The sequence below is a fragment of the Gadus morhua genome, chromosome 10 (genome assembly GCF_902167405.1).
Source record: "Gadus morhua chromosome 10, gadMor3.0, whole genome shotgun sequence".
Taxonomy (NCBI): domain Eukaryota; kingdom Metazoa; phylum Chordata; class Actinopteri; order Gadiformes; family Gadidae; genus Gadus; species Gadus morhua.
The window spans coordinates 21,269,227-21,293,808 of record NC_044057.1 but is presented as its reverse complement, the minus strand read 5'-3'; the positions used below and the strand labels follow the sequence as shown (position 1 = coordinate 21,293,808).

Here is a 24,582-nt window from a genome sequence, read left to right as displayed (position 1 = left end):
CGCGGACACCAATGCTAATGCGCTCATACATATACATACACTACTCAGAGACAGGGGAGCAGATCAATTTAGTAGCCTTTTACTATGTTTCTCGTCTGCATTTTACATTTTACTGATTGCTTTCACGCTTCAAAAAACCTTTAAAGTGGAATTTCGCGATTAATTTGATGAATAAAATGTATGAATGGAATTAGATGTTGAAATGGATTTTTTTTTGGTGGAGGCAAAGCAACATAACGTTTTTAACTGCCCCATAAAGACTCAGCGGCCTAGTCCCTCCCAAAGAAGAGTGAATGTCATCCCTGGGTCACTCAAATTTCTTTTTTGGAAAGAACATCATCAGTTACATAAAAGAACACATATCACAACAGCTCAGATGACTAATCATCGCAGAGACATCAAGTCAAACAAGTCGTTTCAGGGATGGCAGCGCCCATACGAAACACCATTTGAACGATAGAAAACGTTGCATTAATGAACAAACTAAACATCACATATATTCACCGACTCAGCAATAGAAAATAAAACACACATTAATTGCTAGAAATGTTCTCAAAAACGCAATCAGAACATTGACATACGTGACTGTATGGCTGTTTCGTCAACCAGTGGGTCTTACTTTGCTTCATTGCTTTGAAGGAAAGGCTGTTAAAGCTGGACCCTGAAGCCCACCCTACAGAAGTCTCTGGACGGGTGCTACACCAGAACTCGCATGCTTGTTCACCAACATGCATCTGTAAGGGGGGGCTACCGGGCTGAGTGAGAAGGTAGCACCCAGAAGAATAAGGCTGGCCTGTCATTGGCAGAGAGACCGGGAGCTCCCAGCCAGCAGAGAACAAACCTATTCTGTCGATTAGGTGGGAGAACAGGCTGACCCAACACAACCAGCTTGCGGTGGTCATATTGATACCGATCTTACCGGTAAAAGATAGGGCGGAAATTTTTCATGGACACCAAGAGATGCAAAAACACATTTCGAGGTCATAAGGGCTAACGTATCTTTTCGCTATTAATACCGAGCTACTGCTTCTACAACGACCAATACTACAACCACAACTACACCTCAAAATGGGACATTGGGGCGACTGATAAAAGATACAAGTTCAATAACAAATCATATGACCTGTGTAACGTATCATAAAAAATAAAATAGAACAGGTGCTGTGCTATGCTAGCCATTAGCTCAGGCTGTGTCACCGTGAAGATTCCAGCAAGCAGACCCCAAACCTCTCCACCTCTCCCAACACAAACATTCTCTCTCTGAACCGCATTGGTCATGGTCTGACGGTGAGCAGGACAGTCTAGCGTGACGGTGAGCCCTTGCCAGAGAGCTCCGTCACGCTCAGCCGATGGATATCACGCCTTCTGAAGTCTGGCGCTCGCTTGCGGTTGCAGCGGTTAGTGGCGGCTAGCAGCGCTGGTGTGTGAGAAGACTTCCTAAACTCTGTTAAACAGCCCGGGTGCTTGCATTCTCAAACCATACAACACTGGATATTTAACGCTAAACTTTTATTGCTCCAATCAATTCTTATACTTCTTTGCAGACACTTTGATCCAAAGCAACGTAGCGATTTCAGCTTCAGTTTTGAGCCGGTTATGCATCTTGTTCATGACTTGATGTAGACTGTGGACATTTGGGGGATCACACCTGGTTCCTGTCTTCACGGAGTAAAACACCTTTGCTACTACTACACTATCCTATGAATTGAAAAACTAAATTTGACTTAAAAATTCGGAGACATGGGAATATTTAGTTAAGGTTATATGACTCCCTCATTGGTTTATAACTAGATTTTCTTTGGTTATAGTTTAGTAAAAAAAATAAAAAAAATAAACTATACATAAGTTATCGTAAAAGGAATAAATTATACTGTAGAACAAAAAAAAGCACACCTCCTCTGAACTGGGTCGAGTGAGTAAAAATGCTCTATGGTGGTCAATGGTCTATGTACTTCAGTTACAAACTGTGGGCATACTTTGAGTTGAAGAACAGCCGCCATATGATAGGTTAAGCCCCCCCCCCCCCACAGTCTGCCTGTTCTCCACTCGAATAGTCCACACATTGGAGTCTGTGTAAATTAGCACATTTGAGGCCAATGGCTTGCTAATGGGAGAGAGCCCACCGCACCCATTTCCCCTCTAGTTAGCCAAAACTCTCCTCGTTCTCCATGCCGTCTCCATGACAACCACGCTTCTCGGTTTCCTGCTTCCTCCCCAAGCCGCTCTCAGTCACAAGCAAACGCCTAAAAATAAACGTTTCAACTTTTAAAGTTTTTCCCCCTCCCTGAACTCAGCTTCTGTTGCCATTGTTCAGACATCAGCTGTTGATTCAATTGAGTGAAAATGTCTGCAGGTCACAACATAGAAAGAGGTTGTATCTACCCCCCACCCTCCCGACCAAACATTAGATACGAAACTAGGCAGAGACACAACTGAGCAAACAGAAAGAACCAAGAATGTTAATAACCTTGCGGCTAACAGCTGTTTTTTTCAGGGATTCTTTGCACAATTTGACCTCGTCTTGGCTATACAATACTAAATGCCAAGTTGAAATGCCAAAAGTAAAAAAAGCTCATTGAAACCCTACCTGTGTAGCCTATCCCCTATGGCTAGATGCAGATTGATAATGACTAGCTTGCCCTGTGGCACTGCTCTTGGCCTGTTATATTATAGAGCAGATAATAATATGTTCCTAAAGGATTGGATCTACTCTTTGTTAGTCGTGGCCCAAAGATACTATTAACAATATCCATCCCCTTGAAGATGCCACTCCAGCTCACAGAGAAAAACACCATCATGTAATTAAATCACTTTAAATAAGAACAGCTCTGGTGCGACCTGTCAAGTGGGCCCCCCCGCTCTTCTGAGACCTCTGCATCACTCTGAAAGGAGATCCCTGGTGAACCCTAATATGTTGAACTCTGACCTCTGTGGTAAAGATGCACAAATCCTGCTTGGGTTTTCTACTGCGGCACGTTGCATCGGCTGTGGCTTAACAAAGTGTAATTAGCTCCCAGAAGGCAGCACTGATAGGTCAGCAGTTTTAAAAACATTAAAGAAAAAGAAAAAAATACATGCAATTACTTAGAGACAAGGACGAGTCGCACAGGAGGCTAGTCGGTGGACGGGCTGGTTACTTAAGCAAGTCTGTGTTATCACTGGGCTGTACTGAGCAGGCTCACTGGCATGACAATTTGTCAAAATACCATTGACCACCTGGGGAAAGGACACGCACACGCACACGCACACACACACACACACACACACACACACACACACACACACGAACAACACCAAAACAATGTTAGTGGGACTGAAGGTATTCCAATTATTATTTGATTATTGTGGCTATCAAGGCAGAATAATCCAAACTTCTATCGATACTCTTCCTTTTCATTTTCTCACATACACAAGAGACAAAGAAAAACTCTAGTAGACAGTTAGCTATAGCGGGACAGAGATCACCCTCTTTGAATAACACATCCATTCTAATTGGCTACAAAAGCTGTCCATCAAAGTAAGGATCCAGGAGAAGAAATCCCTTCTTCTTGTTTGAAGATAAAAAATTCCCACACAAATACTCTCACATGCCGCATTCAAAAGGAAATCACTGCATTGAAATGCTAAAACTCTGCAGAGAGACAGTGTCAGAGCGCAGTGTTCCCATTGGTATTTTTCCTTTGGTAGACGAGTGAATCTCCTCTTATCAAAAGAGATGTACATCAACGGCTGACACCTTGCCGTATAACCATGTGGAACAGCCGTCTTTATGCGCGCGCACACACACACACACACACACACACACACACACACACACACACACACACACACACACACACACACACACACACACACACACACACACACACACACACACACACACACACACACACACACACGACGCCCCAGGATGCAGGTGTTTTCCCCACAGCTGGTACCTGTGAAAGGCGGTACAAACAGCACGGAGAGAAGAGAGGGTGACGCCAAGGTCAAGGGAGGGAAAGAGGAACGCAGGAAGAAGAAGGAGCGAGAGAACGAAGAAAGGAGGAGAAGACAGTGATGGAGGGGAGGGGATGACGTGCGCCGAGAGCACAGGAAGAGGGAACGCGGCGGCGGTGGGCTGTGGTGGCGGTGGTGGTGGGGAGAGAGAGGTGGGGGGGGGGGGGGGGGGGGGGGGGTGGTTTATGTAACGCGTGACGAAGGGGCTCTCTTCCGACACGGCCCCGCGCAGCGTCGAGCGCAGACGGACGCGGAGAGGACGCTCTCTGATTTATACACACACAGGAAGAGGCAGCTGCCAGGAGCGTCACCTCGGCCGGGCGCAGGGGGGGCCCCGAGCGGGGCCCTCTTTAACCAGCCGCCCGTCTCCGCCCCGCCAAGGCAGAGCTTCCGTCTCTTTGTCTGGGGGCCGTGAGGAAGATAAAGGGTGGCTGCGGTGGTTATAACGTGGCGATGCTCAGGATAACGCCGCCCCGCTGACGCATTGAGCTTCATTAGACGGGACAGCGGCTTCCATCTTAGGTGTACAGGAAAACAGCTGGGGGGGTTTGTGTGTGTGTACGGATATAAAGAATACGGTGATCTAAGAATATTTTTTACATTTGATTGCGCCTGACTTTGAATTATTTATCTAGGTTTTTTGTGGTTCAAGTGTTTGCTGTTGTTTTGTTGTTTAGTGCATGAGAATGCTGGTGAAGGGATTAAGTGGTTTAAAAGAAAACAGACACGAACACTTTACTCCTCTGGCGGATTTCCCCTCGGGAATGAAGGCAGTACTGGATCTTATGTTATACTGTACTGTCTAACTGGTTTTGCAGCATCCAACGACAATCTACTTTCTATTCAAGTAATGGCTGCCAGAAAAATACGGCACCTTGTCTCAAGAACCAATCACAACTGATCAAACTAGATTCTCGAATATACACCCCATGCTATTCAGGCAATCCAAATAACCTCAGGACAATAGTTTTTATTTATGTTGGCCCACTGTAATATAGCCACCCTGCACTCTATCAAGCAGTTCAGCAGAAGCAAAGTTATCACTGTACAAAGACTTGTCAGACGCTTTGGAAGCATTTACCATGAGATTACATGTAAATGTATAATCATCACCGAATGTTCCAAGTACGCACGCTCACAGTAAAGAACGAAAGTCAGTTGCCGTCACATTTACACAGGTCCGTGCATTCACATTGGTGCTTGGAGCTGGGGCACATAAAGTGCTACAGAGAAATAAAACAACAGTTAGTCATGGGATTAGCATAGCCTCAATGTGCCTCGAGGGCCCAGGCGCTGTGGGGACTATCAGCGGAGGAAGAGGTGGAGACACGCTTCTGTAGGAGAAACCCTCTCAAACAGTTACGTAAAGGCCTTAATCACCGTCGCCCTCATTCTCCCACTATTCCCTGCACATATGCACAACATACCCACACACATAAACACAGGCAGGCGCGCGTGCACACACGCAGGCACACGCAGGCACACGCAGGCACACGCAGGCACACACACACACACACACACAAAAACACATGTGGTTGTAGTCCCTTGTATGCTCACGTATGTGAGCTTTAAAGTGTACAAACCGCAAAGTGCATTAACACCTATGTGCACGTATACACACACACACTGTCACCACGCACACGCGCACACACACACACACACACACACACACACACACACACACACACACACACACACCTGACAATGTGTCCCCTATTCTTTGGAGAAAGAAAGAGCATAGAGAGATCCAACACGCCCACTCTCCTGGATTCCTTTAGCAACGCTACTATTTATCATAGTCCACCGCGTGCTTTAACAGCATTAGCTCGTGGCTACGTAGAAGCAGCGTACCTACAAGCTGCTAGCCTGGCAACCCAACCGGCATTGAATGAACCGCGATAGTGTGGAACGTAACATGTACGCGCATGGCTATTTTGAGCAGGACAGATTCACAGCCTTCCTCTGACAGCCTTCCAAAATAAAGGGTTGTGGTGAAGGAGGATTCACACATATTCACACAATCTGTTTGACAGAGATATTACTAACCCATGTTCCATATTTCTAGAAAAATAATGAAATTGTCGATGCAGTGACTCACACGAGCCTGGGAGGATGAATCCTGACTCTATCAGAGGGAAATTTGAAATGAGAGTCTATATATGAAAGGAAGTGCCCAAGAGACTGAGAGGAGAGGGCAAAGCATCTTGGCTTTTGTAGACTATATACAGGCTCTGTGCTTAATACCATTAAATACACTTTCTAAGATCTGATGCTGGTAGTGTCTGTTTGCTAAACTGTTTTTCTGCATGTGTGGTGACGTGCGTGCACGTGTCTGGGTGTCTGTGTGTCTATGTGATGTGCGAGTTAGTGATAAAGTGAGCATGTGAGCGATTGAGTATACGAGTGAGTGAGCAGGCAAGTGAGTGAGTGAGTGAGTGAGTGAGTGAGTGAGCATGTGAGTGAGGGAGTGAGCATGTGAGCGAGGGAGTGTTTTTAGTGAGGTTGGCGCCTTCATCCCAAATGCTGAGCCCGTCTCCCGCATGCTGACTCAGCCATTCATAATGAACGATGTTGCGTCATGTGATGAGATGGGACAGGTCGCTCTAGAAAAGGGAAAACCTCAGCTTCCCCAAGCTTTTTAACAACTGCTTACCTAAACCTTGAGGCGAAGCATCAAAGACCAGAGAAAGAAGAAGTGCCAGCGTGGGAACTAGCATTATGGGTTACCGCTGCTCTCTTCTGAATACCACCATTTGTTTCTGAAATGGGGGTACGTGTACTTTGAAGGATTGCAGGTGGTACCTCTCAATTGTGTCAAGTGTGGCCTTTTTGTTGTTCAAATATTGGGCATGGACAATTGTAGAATAATTCTTCATAAAATTTGTATAATCTTAATACTAACTTCAAGACAATGGTACTGGCCCACAATGCGGTCAATGAACTAGCCCTGCCGATCTCCGAGCATTAGTCAGACCTCACACCCAGGCTCGAGCGCTCCGCTCAACTGCCTCAGCTGGACGCCTGGTACCGGCATCGCTAGGACCAAGCACAGGTCGCACGACAAAGTCACAACCCAATGGTGGAACGAGCTCCCTGCCGATGTCAGGACCTCAGAGTCGCTCACCAGTTTAAGCGAGAGACTCAAGACTCTCTTGTTCAGAGCTCACCTGGACTCTGCATAGACTCCCACCTATACCCCCACTGCCCCTTCGACTCCCTTACTCTCCTAAAAACACCCCTCTTACACACATATTGTATGTTTGTATACCCTGGAACTTAACGTATGCATTTATTGTATCTTGTACATCCAGGCACTTAAAAATAGTGCTTAGCATTGTATAGCATCTTATCCTAGCTATCTTTGTTGAATACGAGGAATGGGTTAACATAGCAATAGTAAGTGCTTGGCACTTGTTCTATGAACAGCCTTACTGTACCGACAGCGATATTTTGTTGTACTTGTTGTAAGTCGCTTTGGATAAAAGTGTCTGCTAAATGCCCTAAATGTAAATTAAATATCTCAAGCCCATCTTTCGCGTTAAAAACACTATGTTTTGTATTTTATGGAGAGAGAATGAGGGGCGCGTGGGGGATTTGGGGGTGGAGAGAAACGAGGGAAAAGAGAGAAGGTATGAGCGGCGGTGGTAGTTATGCACTGCAGCGACTTTACGATCAATCTCTCTCTGCCCACGTTCTCTGGGCTCCATTAAGTTGCCCTGAAAGTGGGACTGTTACGCATGCGACACAATGTATCACAAAACTGTTGAGAATAAATCCTGGCACGGAATACACACACATGACCACATCAAGAATGCATGATTTACCAGAAATAGGACACACACACACACACACAATTTGACATTGGACAGCAAATCATCTCCTCTTACATGGATAGAGGACATTGCGTGTGTGTGTGTGTGTGTGTGTGTGTGTGTGTGTGTGTGTGTGTGTGTGTGTGTGTGTGTGTGTGTGTGTGTGTGTGTGTGTGTGTGTTCTACCTCAGAAGGGATGTGGTTTAGAACCAGCAGACGGCTCTGTGGTGCTGTGGTATTTGGACTTTGCTATGCAAATGATACTAAAGCACCGTGTTCACGATTCTCCTATCAAATCAAAAGCCCCCGGGGGTCCAGACTCCGTCCCTTTTCCCACCAAGGAGAGTCATGACACAAGGAGCCTCCACACAATGAGAGCATCTCCCTCTATTCCTCTGTGTCTCTCCCACGTCATTCTCTCTCTAGGTCTCTCTCTCTCTTGCACTCTCTCTCTCTCTCTCTCACCCACACACGGCCCCCATTTAGTTCACACTGCCTAAAGATAGAAACAGGGAGATGAAGAGGAGCATGCTAGTGTCATGGCAACAATGTGCACCAGCGGCATCACCAACACTATTTAAACTGGGAGTGGGCTATGGGCTAAGGGGGGGGGGGGTGGGGGGGGGGGTTGTGTGGAGATGGATACGGAGGGGGTGGAAGACGACAGGGGGGGGGATTCGTAATCAGAACGATTGTCTCATGCCTGGCTCGTGAGCGAAAATATCTTGCAATTGTGACACGAGATTCACTTCAAAAGGCGGTTTGAGGTACGCGGTAGGAAAGAAAAAGGTAAAAGGGGAGCCAATAGAATGATGTTGAAAGCCACGATTCCCTCACTTGTGATAGATACATCACTATTACAAGCCCGGTGAGGAGCAGGGAACCATGTTTTAGTTCTTTTTTATAAAGGAAAATAATTATGCTGTGATATTCTTACACTGTTATAATACCTAATATATTATATCTGAATGTGTCATTTTTTTTTATATTTAGAGGCTAACTTTGGAACTATGTCAACATAGCTAACATACTACCTAGAGCCAAACACAAGTTACATGCCTGTAATTCCCTCGGATTAATGGTGGGTGGGAATTAATGCTGATCTAATAATCTATGCTGATCAATCCTTCATGCTGTGACACATGATCCGTTTTAACCACGAGGGTTAAAAATAACCATTTCATTTTTTTAAATAATTCAATTGCAGACAAAAGCGGCGCTAACTTGCTCACTAGAGTCTTAATCTTCAGATCATTTTTCAGAAACTGCCTTTTAATATACCTCAACTGGCTAACTGGAATCATTTCAGCGGGGCAAAGCTTCCCAACCGAGGGCCAGTTCCGTCTTGGGAACTCCAGCTACATTATTCCCATGCATTCGGAGGCGGATATTACACAACTCAGGAATACATGCTACACTTGCTATTATATGGCTTTAGAAATGGGTGCATTAAGCTAGTGGGATTTCCTTTGATGTTCTGTTGTTACTGCAACCTTTTGCTTACAATTACATGTATTATACTGTATGTGGTTAGCAAAAGGGTCTCTACAACCGCGGGCTACTTCACTTTAATGTGGTTTTAGGAGGCAAGTTTGCTTTAGTCCTGGTCAGCATAATGAAAGGGTGCTGTTTATTTGAACATTGGTCCTTTGAGTATGGATCCTCTGCTTATTGATAGTAATAATACTGTTCCCGTTAAACATTCAAAAACTGTTCGGAACAGGCCGATTTGCTGCTTTCTCGACAGTCGCTCATCCAAACAACTGCACACTGCATTTCCTGAAGTTGTTAGGATGAACGGGTGTCAATAAGATTTAAGGACAGTCAGACAAAACAAGACTCCACTAGTTATAGTTAGATTAGTTAGTTATCATTATTAATGTGTATGTATGTATGTATGTATGCATGTTTGTTTACTGTAATTGTCGCCATTCTAAGAAATATAATAATTATAGATATTCATACACATTATATTTTTAAGTTAATTACATGTTCTCTCTCTCTCTGTGTGTGTGTGTGTGTGTGTGTGTGTGTGTGTGTGTGTGTGTGTGTGTGTGTGTGTGTGTGTGTGTGTGTGTGTGTGTGTGTGTGTGTGTGTGTGTGTGTGTGTGTGTGTGTGTGTGTGTGTGTGTGTGTGTGTGTGACTCACTATGTTAACCTGAAGCGGTCCTGAGCCTGGTCTGAGCAGCCTTCTCCTGCAGCTCCCTGTGTCTCCATTGCGCAGACGGACGGAGTGCGACAACTGGCCTTCACAGACTGGACGGAGAGACGACACGACGCACAGACAGACAGACAGACAGACCGACGTGAGATGTGCAGATCGACAGACAGCCACGCAGACAGATGCATCGAGAGAAAGACCCATCAACTCAAATACAATACCTAGTGTTTAAATACAGAACACGATACAAAACACATCACGCGTCGAGGACAATAATAGAAGCGTGGGCGGGGGTACCTGTCTGCTGGCGGAGCAGGGCCAAGGTGCTCAGGGTGCTGGGGGCCAGAGGGAGGGACCGGCAGCGCTGCAGGGAGGCCCTGAGTGGGGGCTCCAGCGGGGACACCCCGGGGGGCCGCGAGAGGGCCTGGAGGGGGCTGAGTGATTAGGACATGGACCGCCCGCCCGTGGCAGACAACGCCACGGCTAATGGGCTTACATGTCATCACACATTCACACAGGCTCACACACGAAACACACGCTTTCATGTTCTCACACACGTACATGCATGCATGCATGCTCACAGACACACACACACACACACACACATCTGCTAACAAACGTGCACACTCGCATGTGCACACACACAAACACACACACACACACACACACACACACACACAAGCATTCTCTCACACACAAACACACCCACATTCGCACACACACACTTGCCCTTCAAATCACATGTTTTTTATGCCTTAGTCCCCTGTCCTCTTTATTTTGCAGTGAATTAAAGCACTTCACCTCCTGCAGGTCTATTCCGGCGAGGTGGATTATAGTGTGCAGCGTGGCTGGCAGTGAACCATGGGAGACTATACATCATTCAGACCAGGTGCGCTCTCTCAGGTTAAGGAGAAGTGACTTTGAGTAAGGAGCAGGAGAGCCATAGCGCTTATGGGGACGATGAGGCGGGAAATTGGCCAGAAAAAAAAATGATGTTGAAATAAAAAGATAGAGCCAAACATAAGCAGAACGGAACAATGTGAAAAGGAGTAAAAATAGAAGGAGCTGAGATCGGTAAGAGAAGGTGAGGAACGGATATGGGATATGGTAGGGACGGGAATAATAAAAGGAAATGGAGAGGGGATGACAGACAGAAGAGGGAGACGGAGAGACAATTGAAGGGAGGGAAATGGAGGTAGAAGGGCAGTGCCCGGAGGCCTCAATAAATGGGCCGGCGCATGCATGCATTGTTGTGTGTGGCGGTGAGTGTTTAAATGCCGGGTTAGTGCTGGGCTTCCCTTCGGCGTCTGCAGTGTGTGTTTGATTCATTATGGGCTGGTGAAGGCTATATTTATCACTGGGTTGGCGGAGTCGGCTGGCCTGAGCCTCTGCCCTCCTGCACTTACTCTTTCCCCACATCAGCATGAGATTTATGGTATTTACTTTGGATTTTTTTAACGCTTTTGATCCTTTTTGATTGCTTATTTTTTTGTTCAGTGCGCGAGTACTTTGCCTTTTTCTGAACTTGAATTTAAATGTCCTAAAGTTGTGCCCCACGTTTCGTGTCTATGCGTCTCATGCTCTTACTCTGTGGTGCAGTTGCGTGGCCTGCGTCTCCATAGCGACGCTGGTTTCTATGACAGAGTGGGGTCTGGAGCGGCCCGCCGTCCTCGTCCTCTGGCCCGGGGGGTAGGCGGCGTGTGTCACGGCCGCCGCCGGCGCCGCCACCGGCGCCGCCACCGGCCTGCGTCTGCGCCGGCAGAGCGAGCCCACCTCGGCGTAGCCCGGGTACAGATCCCCCTCTGGCCGGGGGGGTGGTCTCCCGAGGTCCAGCAGAGCCGAGGCGGGGCGGGGCCGAGGGCGGGCAGGTTGGGAGGGCTTGGGTCGCGCCCGGACCTTCCAGGAGCTACAGTGAGTCGGCGGGATCGGGCTGGACCGATCTTTGCCGCCGGCTGATTGGACGACGGCAATCTGCTCGCACAGCTGTGATAGGCAGAGACTACTTGGTACCCGTTGTCTGATTTGTAAAAACGTTGAGAGTGCCTATACACGTTAACCACGTATTTGTGTATGAATCCAAACTGAAAACTGGTTGGCAGGCGCCGGTGTCGAACCAAGCGTGAACGTTGGGTTCTGTGATTACTGAGCATGTGTAACAATCCACCCACCCAATCGGGCCGCGCCCTTAACGGCCATATTACGAGAGTCACAACAATTACTGGAGACAGGTGGGTTTGTTCTGTATACAATCAGGGGATTAGGGAGCAGGATCGACTCTGTGTCATCGTTTCTCTCTGTCTAAACGCGCTTTTCCCACAGTCTTCCTTTGTGGCCAACCCCCCCCCCCCCTATGCTAGGACCGCTTAGCACTGAGGGATGTCATATCGGATCTTGTTATTGGGCGAGTTAGCCGGGGCTAACGTGTCCTGACTTGCTGGTGTGAGAGTGGAGTGGTGGGGGCGGGGGGGGGGGGAGGATGACTAATGCCTCTGCAAGAGTGTGCAGAGTGTGATGGGGGAATGGGGAGGTGGGGAGGGGTGTAGAGGAAGCCATTGAGGCTCGGGGGGGGGGGGGGGGGGGGAACCACACACATCTATGGTAGACTGGGTTTCCTGCTATGCTAGGAGAAGTAGGGAACGGGAAGGGGTAGGTGGGGGGGGGGGGGTGGGTATATGTTGTTGTCGTTTATCAGTTCTCTTAACTTCTTGACTTCCCTCTCCTCTCCAACAGATGGAGCAAAAGGACAACTGTACAATAGTGTGGTTGTGCATGTGTGTGTTTTGCGAGCGTCGGGCTGTGTGTGCGTGTGCGTGTGTGTGTGAGTGACTTGAACACTTCCTTAAGGCTTGTACTTAATGAACTGGGAATTAAAGGAGGTTAAAATTGCGGATGGAGCGAAGATGATGGTAATTTGGTCATGAGCAGTTGTTACATGATGCGTAGCATGGACGATGATGTAAATGATGGCGTTAGGATTGTAATGGAAATCGAGTTAGGCCATGAACCCAATACCCACTGAAACATTATATACCTATGGTTAACATACTTTAATGAATACTTGTGTTACTCAAAAATAATAACATTCCCACTACGTTTTTTAATCAAATATAAGAATGTTTCATAAGAGCAACCGATAATACTGTATTTCCTAGAGCCAAATACAATAGATTTACCACATATTCCGATATCAACACATACCTTGAATATTTCCTCTGTGGAGTCGGATGGTGGCACACTATTGGCTATACTCTCCTTGTCTCCCGCCTGTGATTGGCCGGTTAATTCCCGTGTCTGGTGTGAATCAGGTGGAGCCTCAGTGGAATCTTGCTCATTTCCTGAAGAGTGTCCCTCTGCCTTTTCCTCTGGACAAAGCTGGGCAGAGGAAGCCATTCGGGCAACATAGGCAGGCACATTCTCCCTGTCTCGCTTCGGGCTGGGCCGGGCTATGGGCTTCTCTATTGTCACCAGGGCCCTCTGAACAGCCTGCCTGTGTGTAGGTTTCTCTGCACCCTCTGAACTCTTACAGTGAATTCCATTGACAGCGGGTGACTCTGGGCAAGTTCTAAAGGCCCTCAGAACCACGGTGGGGGAACGTGCGTCCCCAGTGGTGGCTTTGCCGTGCCTCTCTAGGGTGCTAGACTGGGAGGGTTTGGGGATATTGGGGGAGGGCAGGGGGACTGGGTGTCCTTGACTGTGCAGAGTAAAGGACCCGCCGCTGTGAATGGTTTCAACGGGGCGTTCTCCCGCACGGGGCGAGTCTATTGGGGTCTTCCCTTCCTCCGGGGGGGAGAACGAACGAGACGTCGGAGTCGACCGCCATTTTCTCGCGTTCTCGGTGAAGCTGTTGAAGAACTTTAAAAAGCCACCGAAATGGCCCTTGCCGTCTAAGTGTTTCGGGGGCGCCGGTTGGAAATCTCTGACGGATTCAAAGTCTACCGAGCCGCAATCTGAGTCCATGGTTTTGTCCAGAGTGGGGAGCTCAGAGTCAAAGCTCCTCTCAGAGTACACGGGATTGGCCTTGCCCAGCAGAGAGATCCTCCGCAAGTAGCTCCACACATCTGGGCCCTTGGCTCTCCTCGCTCCCCCCGGCTGGGCCTTGGGGCTGCCCCGAACACTCTGCTCCTCGCCGCCGGCAGCTATGTTGTTACAGTTGGTCGAGTTGCTACTAGCCGTCCTTTTAGCATAGCAAACTCTCTCTGGCGGCTTGCAGCCATTCTGGGTCACGGCTTCTTCGGCGGGAGCGGGGTAGTGGTTCTCGGACGGGGCCGGCAGTTCAAGGTCTTCAAAGGAACACTCGTACTCCGAGGTGTAGCCTGCGTAGGAGTGCCTCTTGGCGCGGTGCTTCAGCGTTCCCCTGCTGGGCTGCCCGGGCGTTCCAAAGTCATGGCAGAAGGAGTCCTCGTCCACAAAGGAGCTGCCAAACTTGGCACTGGACAGCTTCCCCGTTTTCCCCCTGAAGACCGACGGGGACTTGAGTTTCTTGAAAGAGCGGACCTTGTCGGCGAAGGACAACTTGGGGATCGAGGCCTCCCCGGGGAGGATCATGGAATGGGGTCTCCTCTCCAGCTCTGAGGCCACCTTCTTCCGGGTCAGGATCTTCCAGATCCCCCCGGTGGCGCGACGGTCCCTCCGGAGCACCTCAGGCGGCCTGTCCTTCCCGGGGGTCTTGGGAAGGGGAACCTGGGGAGCCTGGTCCTCCGGCGGTGGTCCAGCGTCGGTGATCCCGGGCGGCGTCTCCTGAATGCACACGCTGCTCGTTTCATTCTGGACGTCCAGGGAAACGCTGAACAGGCGGTTGACGAAGCCGTTGGGTTTGGGGCTCGGGGGGCCGGCGTTGTTTGTGTCCTCCATGTTCTCACATCCCACGATGTCAGCTCGCTTCAATGGCCATCATGTTCGTCTCATAAACACACACGAGCACACATGCACCTAGAGAGACAAGAATGTGTTATTATTCATAACAGATTTATATTGCTTTCTTTCTTTCATTTGCCTGGGGGAGACCCAACACACACGTTTGATAACTGTGAGTCAGCAAACAGAATGCCCCCCACACTGCACGCTCGGTGCTTATTGGTAATTATTCAGACATGAGAGCCCCTCAACCATTTATACCAGGAGAACCTGTTGTCATGGAAACGTATAATACAGAGCTATCTGGTCATTCCAGCCCTGCTGTCCAACAGTGACATCACCATCTAGCTGAAATAACATTTCCTGAGGCAGAGGACTTGACTCGAACAGGCCTCCTTTACCATTGCCTGTTAATTACCCCCCTTTTCATAATGGCTACGTTTGATGTAGGCCAAGGTTGTAATTTTGTACTCAGATGACCAATTATAATGCATTATTATTTTAGAATCATCCAATTTTATTTCTATAGAGCTCCAGGCCTTACGGTTTTTTCTATATTGTGACGAATCAGTTCACTTCACATGCTATTTTTTGAATTGCTAATAAACCTTCTTTAATCTTGCTGATAGACTTACTGTCCCATAGCTACGAATCATATCTAGGTAGACTCCGTGTTGCCATATTTTTCAAAGCACTTTCATAAGAATACAATAATTTTCATATAAAATTACGAAAAACAATCGAACACTTCAGTCATTGAGCTCCATTGATTGACCAGTCTCACGATATTCGGCCACTTCTATACGTGCTATAACGTTATACAATCAATCAGCGGGTCGATCTAATTAATTGATCCACCGTATCGATCACAGCAGGTAGACATGTCAACATCACCCAGTGGCGGCGCCAGGGGGGGGCTAGGGGGTGCTAGAGCACCCCCTAGATTGGCCATAGCACCCCCATAGCACCCCCAAGAAAATAATGGTTTATTTATTATTGTTATTTAATTTCATTCTGAGTTCTTAATAAAATGTATTGTGTGATAATAATATTTTAATCACAAAAGAAAATAACAGATTGAAATAAACAGATTGTTCACGTAGCACGACACAGACACGTTGCGTGCGTGAACGTGATTGTTCAATGAGTAGTAGGCTAAGTAACAGTAATCCTGGCGATCGGTCAATTTTAAGTCAAGCGTTCACAAAATCACGAAAATGGATCGGTATTTGATCCGAAAAATTCCTCGAGTTGAAGAAGACGTTCAAGAGGAAGAAAAAATGCAAGAGGTAGTGGATTCTGATTCTGATGTAGAAGAAGAGGAACGTCCTGGTCCAAGTCAACCCTTCACCTCTACTGAGGGCGCTGCTAGCCATGATGCTAGCACCCTGGGTGACTTAAGCATGAACGCCCAGGATGGTCCGAAATGACCAATATTACAAAAATATCCAACTCGGATGTTTGGAGTCCAGCAAAGAAGTTTCTGTAAGAGCTGGATGGAACCATATCCGTGGTTGGAATACAGTGTATCTCAGGATGCCGTCTTTTGCTTTGCCTGCAGGCATTTTCTCGGTGGAGGAGGGCACGGGTTTTATCGGGAGCCAACGTATACAACCAGTGGCTTTCATAACTGGCGGAAAGCAACAGCATCTTTTAAGGGCCATCACGAAAGTATGGGAAACAAATTTGCCATGGAGGCATGGACTGAGTTTAAGCTAAAAGCAAAAAGCGGTTCAAAAATAACAAATATGCTGGATAAAGGACATTCGGTATTGATCCAGGAGAACAGAAGGTACATGATGGGCGTTGTGGAAAGCTTGCGCTATACTGCCTGTCAGGGGATCGCACAGCGAGGCCACATTGAAGATGAGGATTCAGCAAACAGGGGTAATTTCCATGAGTTGCTATCTGTAATTGGAAAATTTGACAAAACCGTTCAGAAAAAGTTAGATAACAACCCGTCAAATGCAAAGTATGTGCACCATGACGTGCAGAATGAGATCATCAATGTAATGGCAGAAATGATTAGGAAACAATTAAGGGATGAGGTAAAGGACGCTGAACATTTTGCTATTTTGGTGGATGAAAGCAAAGACATCAGCAAAAAATAGCAAATTTCAGTGATCGTGCGTTATTTGAACACGGAATCAGAGAGAGTGGTGGAGGAATTCTTGCATTTCACCAAAGCAGATGGACTAGACGCAAACTCGCTCTTTGCAAGCATCAAGCAGACGCTCAGTCGGTGCGGTATTGACCTGAATTGTTGTGTTGGCCAGTGCTATGGTGGTGCCTCAGTCATGTCTGGATGTAACAACGGAGTCCAAGAACTTTTCAGAAGAGAGGTGCCGCAAGCAGTTTATATACACTGCCATGCTCATAGGCTTAACCTGGTGTTGGTGGACTGTGTGCATAATGTAGATGCTGCCGCTGATTTTTTGAGACGTTGCAAACACTGTACAAGTTTTTTTTCGGGGTCAGTGGTGCACGATCTCTTTCTGAAGAAACAAAGGGAACTTTCAACGGCACAGCTCATAGAGCTGAAGAGACTGAGTGACACTCGCTGGGCATGCCAGTATGATGCTATCTGTGCAGTCAAGAGAACTCTCCCGGCTATCATCGCTACCCTGCGTGACACTGTTCGCGACAAGAATGCGAAACGGAGGACAGAGGCTAAATCTGTCAGTTCCCTTATGGATGAGCAGTTTGTTCTGCATTTAATTATTTTTGAGGATGTTTTCAGAACTAGCAAATTCATGTCCGATGCGCTACAGTCTCCCAATTTCGATCTCTTGACAGCAGATGACCTGGGGGGTACGTATCGTGAACCTACGGGCTTCAGTGGGGGTTTCATCCGTCTGCGCACGGCACCTTCTCAACGAGCAGGTGTGCGCCTGCAGCCAGAGTGGGCGCCAAAATACCTATTCCCAACACAATGTTATGTAGTACTTCATTGATAACCGCTACGCAGCGCGATTTCTTTTTTACTGCTCGTGGCGCCCCCCATGTGACTTGGCTCCCCACACAAATATGCCGCCCCGGGCGGCTGCCTGGTTCGCCCGTACCTAAAACCGCCACTGCCTATCCCTTATGCGGCCTTACAAAGACGCCTTCGTGGACCTCTACAAATTGATCTCCATATCTCTGACCCTGCCTGTAACATCTGCGAGCTGCGAGCGCAGTTTTTCTTGTCTGCGTCGCTTGAAGAGCTACCTGAGGAATAGCAGTAGGGATGGCCGAACCAGTGACCTTGCACTTCTGGCGATTAACCCTCTGCGAGCACGGGCCTTGGACATCGACAGGATCATAGATGCCTTCGCTCTCAACCACCACAACAGGCACATTGTCCTGTTATGAAGACGTAGGTAAGTGAAAGATTTTCCCGTGTTGTCTGTTGCATTCTGCTGGGTTTTTGCAATTGGGTTTACAATGTGTTTTTCTGTCACATTGTTCTTGTTTAGGTGGAAAATGACACCTGATCTGCTGGCTTGCCTATATTTTGGTTTTTCTTAAGGATTTTTAAGCATAGTTTTGTGCGCAATTTTTGATACACTTTTTGATCTCTTATTATTGTGGTTTTGAGTGCCTACTGTTTGGTTTCATTCATGTTTTGATTGTGACCTAAAATAATATACTCTTTTTGAAAGCATTTCTGACTCTTTGCCTGTTTAAGTTAATTCTATCTGACATTCTAATCTGCCGTCTTTAGTTAGAAGTGTATTGAACTTGGCATGTTTAGTTTAATTTGTCGCTCATGGTAGTGGTGACCTGGTAGTCATCTGGCGCAAACTTTAATCCACACACTGAATCCCCAAAGACCTGTTAGAGAGCAAACGTGTAAACATATGTGACGATATGGTGGGGAGGTGTTGTAGTAGAGAAAAATGAGACTCATATGCTATCACCCTAATTTCATAGCACCCTCAGTAAAACGCAGAGCACCCCCATAGCACCACCAGAAAAAAATCTCTGGCGCCGCCACTGACATCACCAAATAGGACTTTAGTCAGCCGAAGCTACTCTAAACAAAGTAAGGCTACTCTAAACACTTTGTTCGCAAACCTTTGGCTATTTCCCGTGTATTAGACATACAGGGGGAGACTTACCAGGATGCAGATTTCTTAGGCGGCGAATCAACAAAGTTAAAAAACGAAGCTATAGCCTATTCACTTACCTCCAAAAAAACCCCGGTTAAGAAAACTTCCGCGACACAACAAAACACAGTGATAAAACGCTTTTTCTATTACCAAACCCTACACGTTTTGTATCCATCAGTAAAACCGATCAGAACGTCGATGATAGTCATTCTTCAGGGAGCAGCACAAGTTGAATCTAGACTTCTTCAACTATCTGGAAAGAAATGGGAGCAACTCACCAAATGAGGCAGAGACGCGTGAACTCTTGCCCTGCGCCCAAAAGCTCCAGCAGACGCCGACACGCAGGTCTGTGGTGAGAAACTCGCAGCGCACGCTGACGCCCAACTGCCAGGGGAACCGCACACACACGTGCACTTTTCAGACACAGACGCACGCGGGTGGTGGTGGTGGACACACAGGGATAGGAACGCGCACACACACACACACACACACGCACACAGGCATACAGATATTTCCTTATAAATGCCTCGGTTACCTCCTCTCCAAAGCCTAGCTGTTAAATATCCACTCTGTTTGGCCAGTTTGTTGTGTTTGACTTGGCACTGATCGTTTTCAAAGGGAACATGGCAGTGAGAAAGAGAGGTGATTGACTGAACTCTGGTCTCACATAGTGGACCTCCTTTGGGATTTACGTTGAATGTGAAAATCCCTCTATTGAAAAAACACAATGGGGGGGGGGGGGGGGGGGGGGGGGAAGGGGGGAACTGAAGGAATTCACTAAAAACTAAACAGCACCACCACCAATCCATAGCTGCGCGAGAGGAGATGGTGCCTAAATTTAAACATTTCCTCTTTGTCCCGTTTTGGGCCCATTGTCATTGCATGGCGTTCTCCCTTCTGCACAGGAAGGAGTGGATCTGACATCGACGCTCTCGGTCTGACAATGCCCGGAAGTCTGTCTGACTGTATGTAAATATCGCTGTATGTCCATGTTTCCCTTCCCTGTGTGCCTACTCTACTACCGTACCCCCCTCTCTAGTTCCCCTTACAGAACCAGCGCCCCGAGTTGGCTGTACACAAGCTGTCTTATTCCGGTCACACACCCGCACTCACACACAAACGGCCCAACATCATCATGATTGATCAGTCTATTGGAAGGTGGAACCTCGTCCTCTTAAGAACGACCTTTTCCTCCGGCGGCGGGTCCTCACAGCAGCGAAGAGGAACGCACCCTCATCGTACAATTGCAGATTCTATTCATGTTTTTCTATTTCTTCTAACGTTCAGCTGCTATCGCCTGAGGTTTTTCTCTTTCCTTATGTTCTGAAACAGCTCTGTGCCCAATTCTTGTTGTTTGTCTCGCATTCTCTTATCCCCCCCCCCCCCCCCCCCCCCCCCCCCCCCCACCCCACCACCATCTCAGGCTCAGTCACTTCCTCAGGACCCTGGCCTTCCTGCTGTGGCTGTTGTCCCATCCCGTTTTAAAATACATCCTGCCACGAACCCAACATGGACCTGCTCTGCCATGCAGACCAACATATATTCAAACCATAAAACCCACACTCTGGTAGCTGACCCACTGCGGAGCAGCATGAGAGACATGGGCCAGCAGGAAGAGGGGAAGGGACGGGTGTGAGGGTTCTTAGCAGTTGGACCCCCCCCCCCCCCCTAGCTCCCCCAACAGAGCAAGCGCTCGGAGTAACACCTCCAAGAACACAGCATGTGAGGCTTTGAAATTGCTGGCCGCGGTTTGGTTTTTATACCTTGTACCTTGTTGCTTATTTAGCCTCTCAGGAACAGAAATACACACACATGCACACCCGCGCACACACAGACAAACCAAAATATATTGCGACCAAAAAAAAGGCATACACGCCCAATACAAAAACACATACGCAGTTACACACTCATACAGATACACGTGCACATATAGACAAACTAATCACGCATTCCAATGGAAACACACAAACAGTCATACACACTCAGACATAATGATACACACATATGCACACAAATACACAAACACACACACACCTCCCTGTTGTGAACACTCTGAATAGTGCCCTTTGAAATGATGTCATTGGCTTCTGGTTTTCAGAACAATCAACTTCTTCCTCCCTCTTCCTGTGTCACGGTCTCCGCTGGAGGGCTCGCTGGAGATTACGCGCACACACACACACACACGCACACACACACACACCCAAGCCCACACACACACAAAAACACAAACTGTTCAGGCCCAGCCGTAATCATTTCAACAGTCTTTGTCTGTGCAGCCGAGTGAAAACAGAGGCGGCCATGATGAGGGCGAGAAGAGAGAGAGAGAGAGAGAGAGAGAGAGAGAGAGAGAGAGAGAGAGAGAGAGAGAGAGAGAGAGAGAGAGAGAGAGAGAGAGAGAGAGAGAGAGAGATGTTTGAGCTGATGTGATATAGAATTACAAGTTTATTAAAAGCCTGGGAACTGGTATTTTTGGGCGGTGCAATTGCACACAGTAGCGTGTGTGCGTGACAAAAGCTGGCTAGTTTGATCACATACATTGGGCAGTGTCTGGTAGGTTTATGTGTTCTATACCTGTTCCTTGAGGACCATAAAAGGGTATAAGCCAGAATGTGTGTGTGTGTGTGTGTGTGTGTGTGTGTGTGTGTGTGTGTGTGTGTGTGTGTGTGTGTGTGTGTGTGTGTGTGTGTGTGTGGGGTCCGAGCTGGAGATGTTCACCATGTTAACCCAGCGATTGTTTCTTGCTTTTGACCTCTTATCCACGCATTGCAAGCATACACAACTTCTTGGTTTGTGTGCACACACAGGCCCAATCTTGCCGACTCTGGGCAAGAAATATGCTCAGGTATAGCTGGCCTGTGGCAGCAGAGGGGAGATAGATAAAATTACCCGGACATTCCTGGCATTCTCTATCCTCTGATCTGCATTCTTCAGTGGCCTGGCTGCTCGTGACCATCATGCGCGCACACACACACACACACACACACACACACACACACACACACACACACACACACACACACACACACACACACACACACACACACACACACACACACACACACACACACACACAAATAAACAGGCATGCATGTTTGTGTATACACAAATATACACAAACAAACGTATACACCTATGAACGGAAGGCCCTGAAACACAAACACACACACACACACTCAGTCATTGTCATGTGTAGATACACACACACACATACACATCATAAAGCAGACATAGAATTCACAATCCTCAAAACTGACCACATCACATGTCTGAGTAGGAGGGCTCAGACTGGACAGAAGAACCCACCACCACCCGGGCAGAGACAGAGGCGGGCTGGTGAAGGTACAGGGGGGGGGGGGATGCCCGGGGACTTGGAGGCCCTATCAGGATGGATCTGAAAACAGGAAGTTGGGTCGCAATAAACAACCAAAGCGGAAGTCAAGCAACGTTTTACTTCCTGTTTGAGAGGCAGGGAGGAAACAGCAGAGATCTTTTAGGAATTCTAATCAGCGTTCAAACTTCTCTGGGCAGAAGAATGTCTCGGTATTGAAATCCTTTTGTACTAACTGAATTGCTATGTGAATTCACAGGCTTTGGTTTTGTACTCAATCATAGTCAAAATGTTGTTATCCTTTGAAATGTTATGAATGTATATTTTGTTGAATGCTTTTTTAAATTTTCTTTTACTTTATTCTTTGTTCATATTTCTACGTGCATATGTTTATTTGTGTGTGTGTGTTTATGTCTGTCTTTTTGTCTGTGTGGATGTTTGTCTGTGTGTGTCTGTCATTGGGTTTATCTACGTCCAAGTATATGTGTATGGGTGTGCATGTGCATCTGTTTCAATGTGTTCCTGTCGGTCCCAGTCTCTCTTTCAGGGCCTATCTATGGTTTAAATCTAGGTCCGGTTTATGTGTCACGGATAGCAACCCGGCACGTAGAAAAAAAACCTTAAACAAACCAACAAAAAAACAAACTCACGTCATCGCTTCCTGCTCTGTCTGAGGGCTCTCCATCCTATACCTCCAGACGTTATAGTCTGTGTATGTTTGGGATTACCCGGGCTCAAATAATAGCTCGGTAGTAGGGAGCAAGGAAACAAGGAAGGGGGCGGGGGGGAGGAGCTGAGGAACCAAGTCGATTAATCATTGAGATTAATCATCATCCTAGTCCTTCGCAACAGAAACTCTTCAATAATCCTGATGTGTTGAGTATCGTGTTACAGGCGGAGCCTCCAGTGTGGCTGTACACAATTAGCGGTGAGATAAACCACAAGCATAGCTCTCCCCCTCCACCACAAACACCTTGTATCTCTCTTTTTCCTGATACGTGTAACTCGGCGAAACGCAATCAGAGAGAGAGTGAAAGAGAGGGAGAGATCCCAGCACTGTCTTTGGTTTTTATCTCTCAGATGAATGGTGACCTGTGTTACCATGTTATGGTCTCTGGTCAGTGTCCCCCCCCCCAACCCAGACACACACACACACACACACACACACACACACACACACACACACACACACACACACACACACACACACACACACACACACACACACGTCACACTCCACCCCCTCGGACCCCTGACCCCAGGCTGGGGTTCGGACCACAACGATGACCCCCAGCTAGCTCTGGGGCCGTTCACTTTATAGGGGCTGGGGGGGGGGGGGGGGAGTTATTAGCCCTATCAATTAAAGTGCAGCGTCTGGCGCGCCCATCCTCCCTGGCTCTCTGATATCAGCACTCCTCCACGCACGTCTCGGCGCCCTCCCTCCTTGCCTCGTCTCCTCTCGTCTCCTCTCCTCTCGTCTTCCTCTTCCTCTAGCCCACGTGTTCAGAGGAGAACACAAAGAGAGGGATGTGAGATGAGCTGCTGTAGTCAAAGCAACTCCTTTTAATGTGCGCACTGCCCTTCCTGCCTTTAAGTGTGTGTGTGTGTGTGTGTGTGTGTGTCTTTTCTGTGGGTGTTTTGTATGTGTGTGTGTTTTGCGTTTTTGTATGCATCGTGTTTGTGCCGTGTGTCAGGTGTGTATTCACACGTTTGTGTGTGCACCTTTGTGTGTGTATACATGTGTGTGTATACGTGTGTGTGTGTGTGTGTGTGTGTGAATGTGTGTGTGTGTGTGTGTGTATGGGGGAATCCATAACAGTTTTAACTTGCCGTTTCCTCCTACATCAGAGGCCAATCAGGTTAGCATCTGATTCGATTTTCTTTCCATTTGAGGGCCAGTCTTTGTGGAAATGAGATTTGTGTGTGATGGGATTAGATTTATGTGTGAGTCAGACAATAATAATCAACATTTTCAACCACACTAAGAATACACATTAAGTTGGGGGTTTTAGTTAATATATCTAGTTTTATGGGAACTTCCATCACTTTGCTCATTATTTGCTTTGCTTTGGATTATGTATACTTGTATAATTGTGTAATTGCATGTTTACAGAGATTCCCCCGCAAATAATAGACACAGACAGGAAGGAAGAAAGACAGACATCAATATACGCAATACAAAGCCTACACACGATATACATGATTTAAAACACACTTGAAGAATACACACAGAGACACACAAAGAAACTTCAAAAACCACAGGTGATAGCTACAATTATTTATTCTCCATGGTTCTTTCTGCCGAAGATGGCTTGATGGTAGTTCTGATTTTAC

At 47.4% G+C, this 24,582-nt stretch overlaps 1 protein-coding gene across 5 annotated transcripts in view; it reads right to left on the bottom strand.

Annotated features, from left to right (window-relative positions):
- arhgef9a (Cdc42 guanine nucleotide exchange factor (GEF) 9a) overlaps window positions 1-19,532 on the bottom strand; it is a 48,870-nt gene extending 29,338 nt beyond the window's left edge. The window contains exons 1-5 of one of the 5 annotated variants that reach the window (XM_030367929.1): window positions 19,199-19,532; window positions 13,171-14,901; window positions 11,560-11,955; window positions 10,270-10,396; window positions 9,961-10,067 (exon numbers count right to left, since the gene is read on the bottom strand). In XM_030367929.1, the coding sequence (XP_030223789.1) occupies window positions 9,961-10,067; window positions 10,270-10,396; window positions 11,560-11,955; window positions 13,171-14,823 (2,283 nt within the window). In that variant the 5' untranslated portion in view covers window positions 14,824-14,901; window positions 19,199-19,532. Of the gene's footprint in view, window positions 1-9,960; window positions 10,068-10,269; window positions 10,397-11,559; window positions 11,956-13,170; window positions 14,902-18,997; window positions 19,173-19,198 lie in introns of those variants that run through there. The other 4 variants (XM_030367932.1, XM_030367931.1, XM_030367930.1 and 1 more) reach the window with 4 other exon arrangements.
- Between the last annotated feature and the right edge of the window lie 5,050 nt (window positions 19,533-24,582).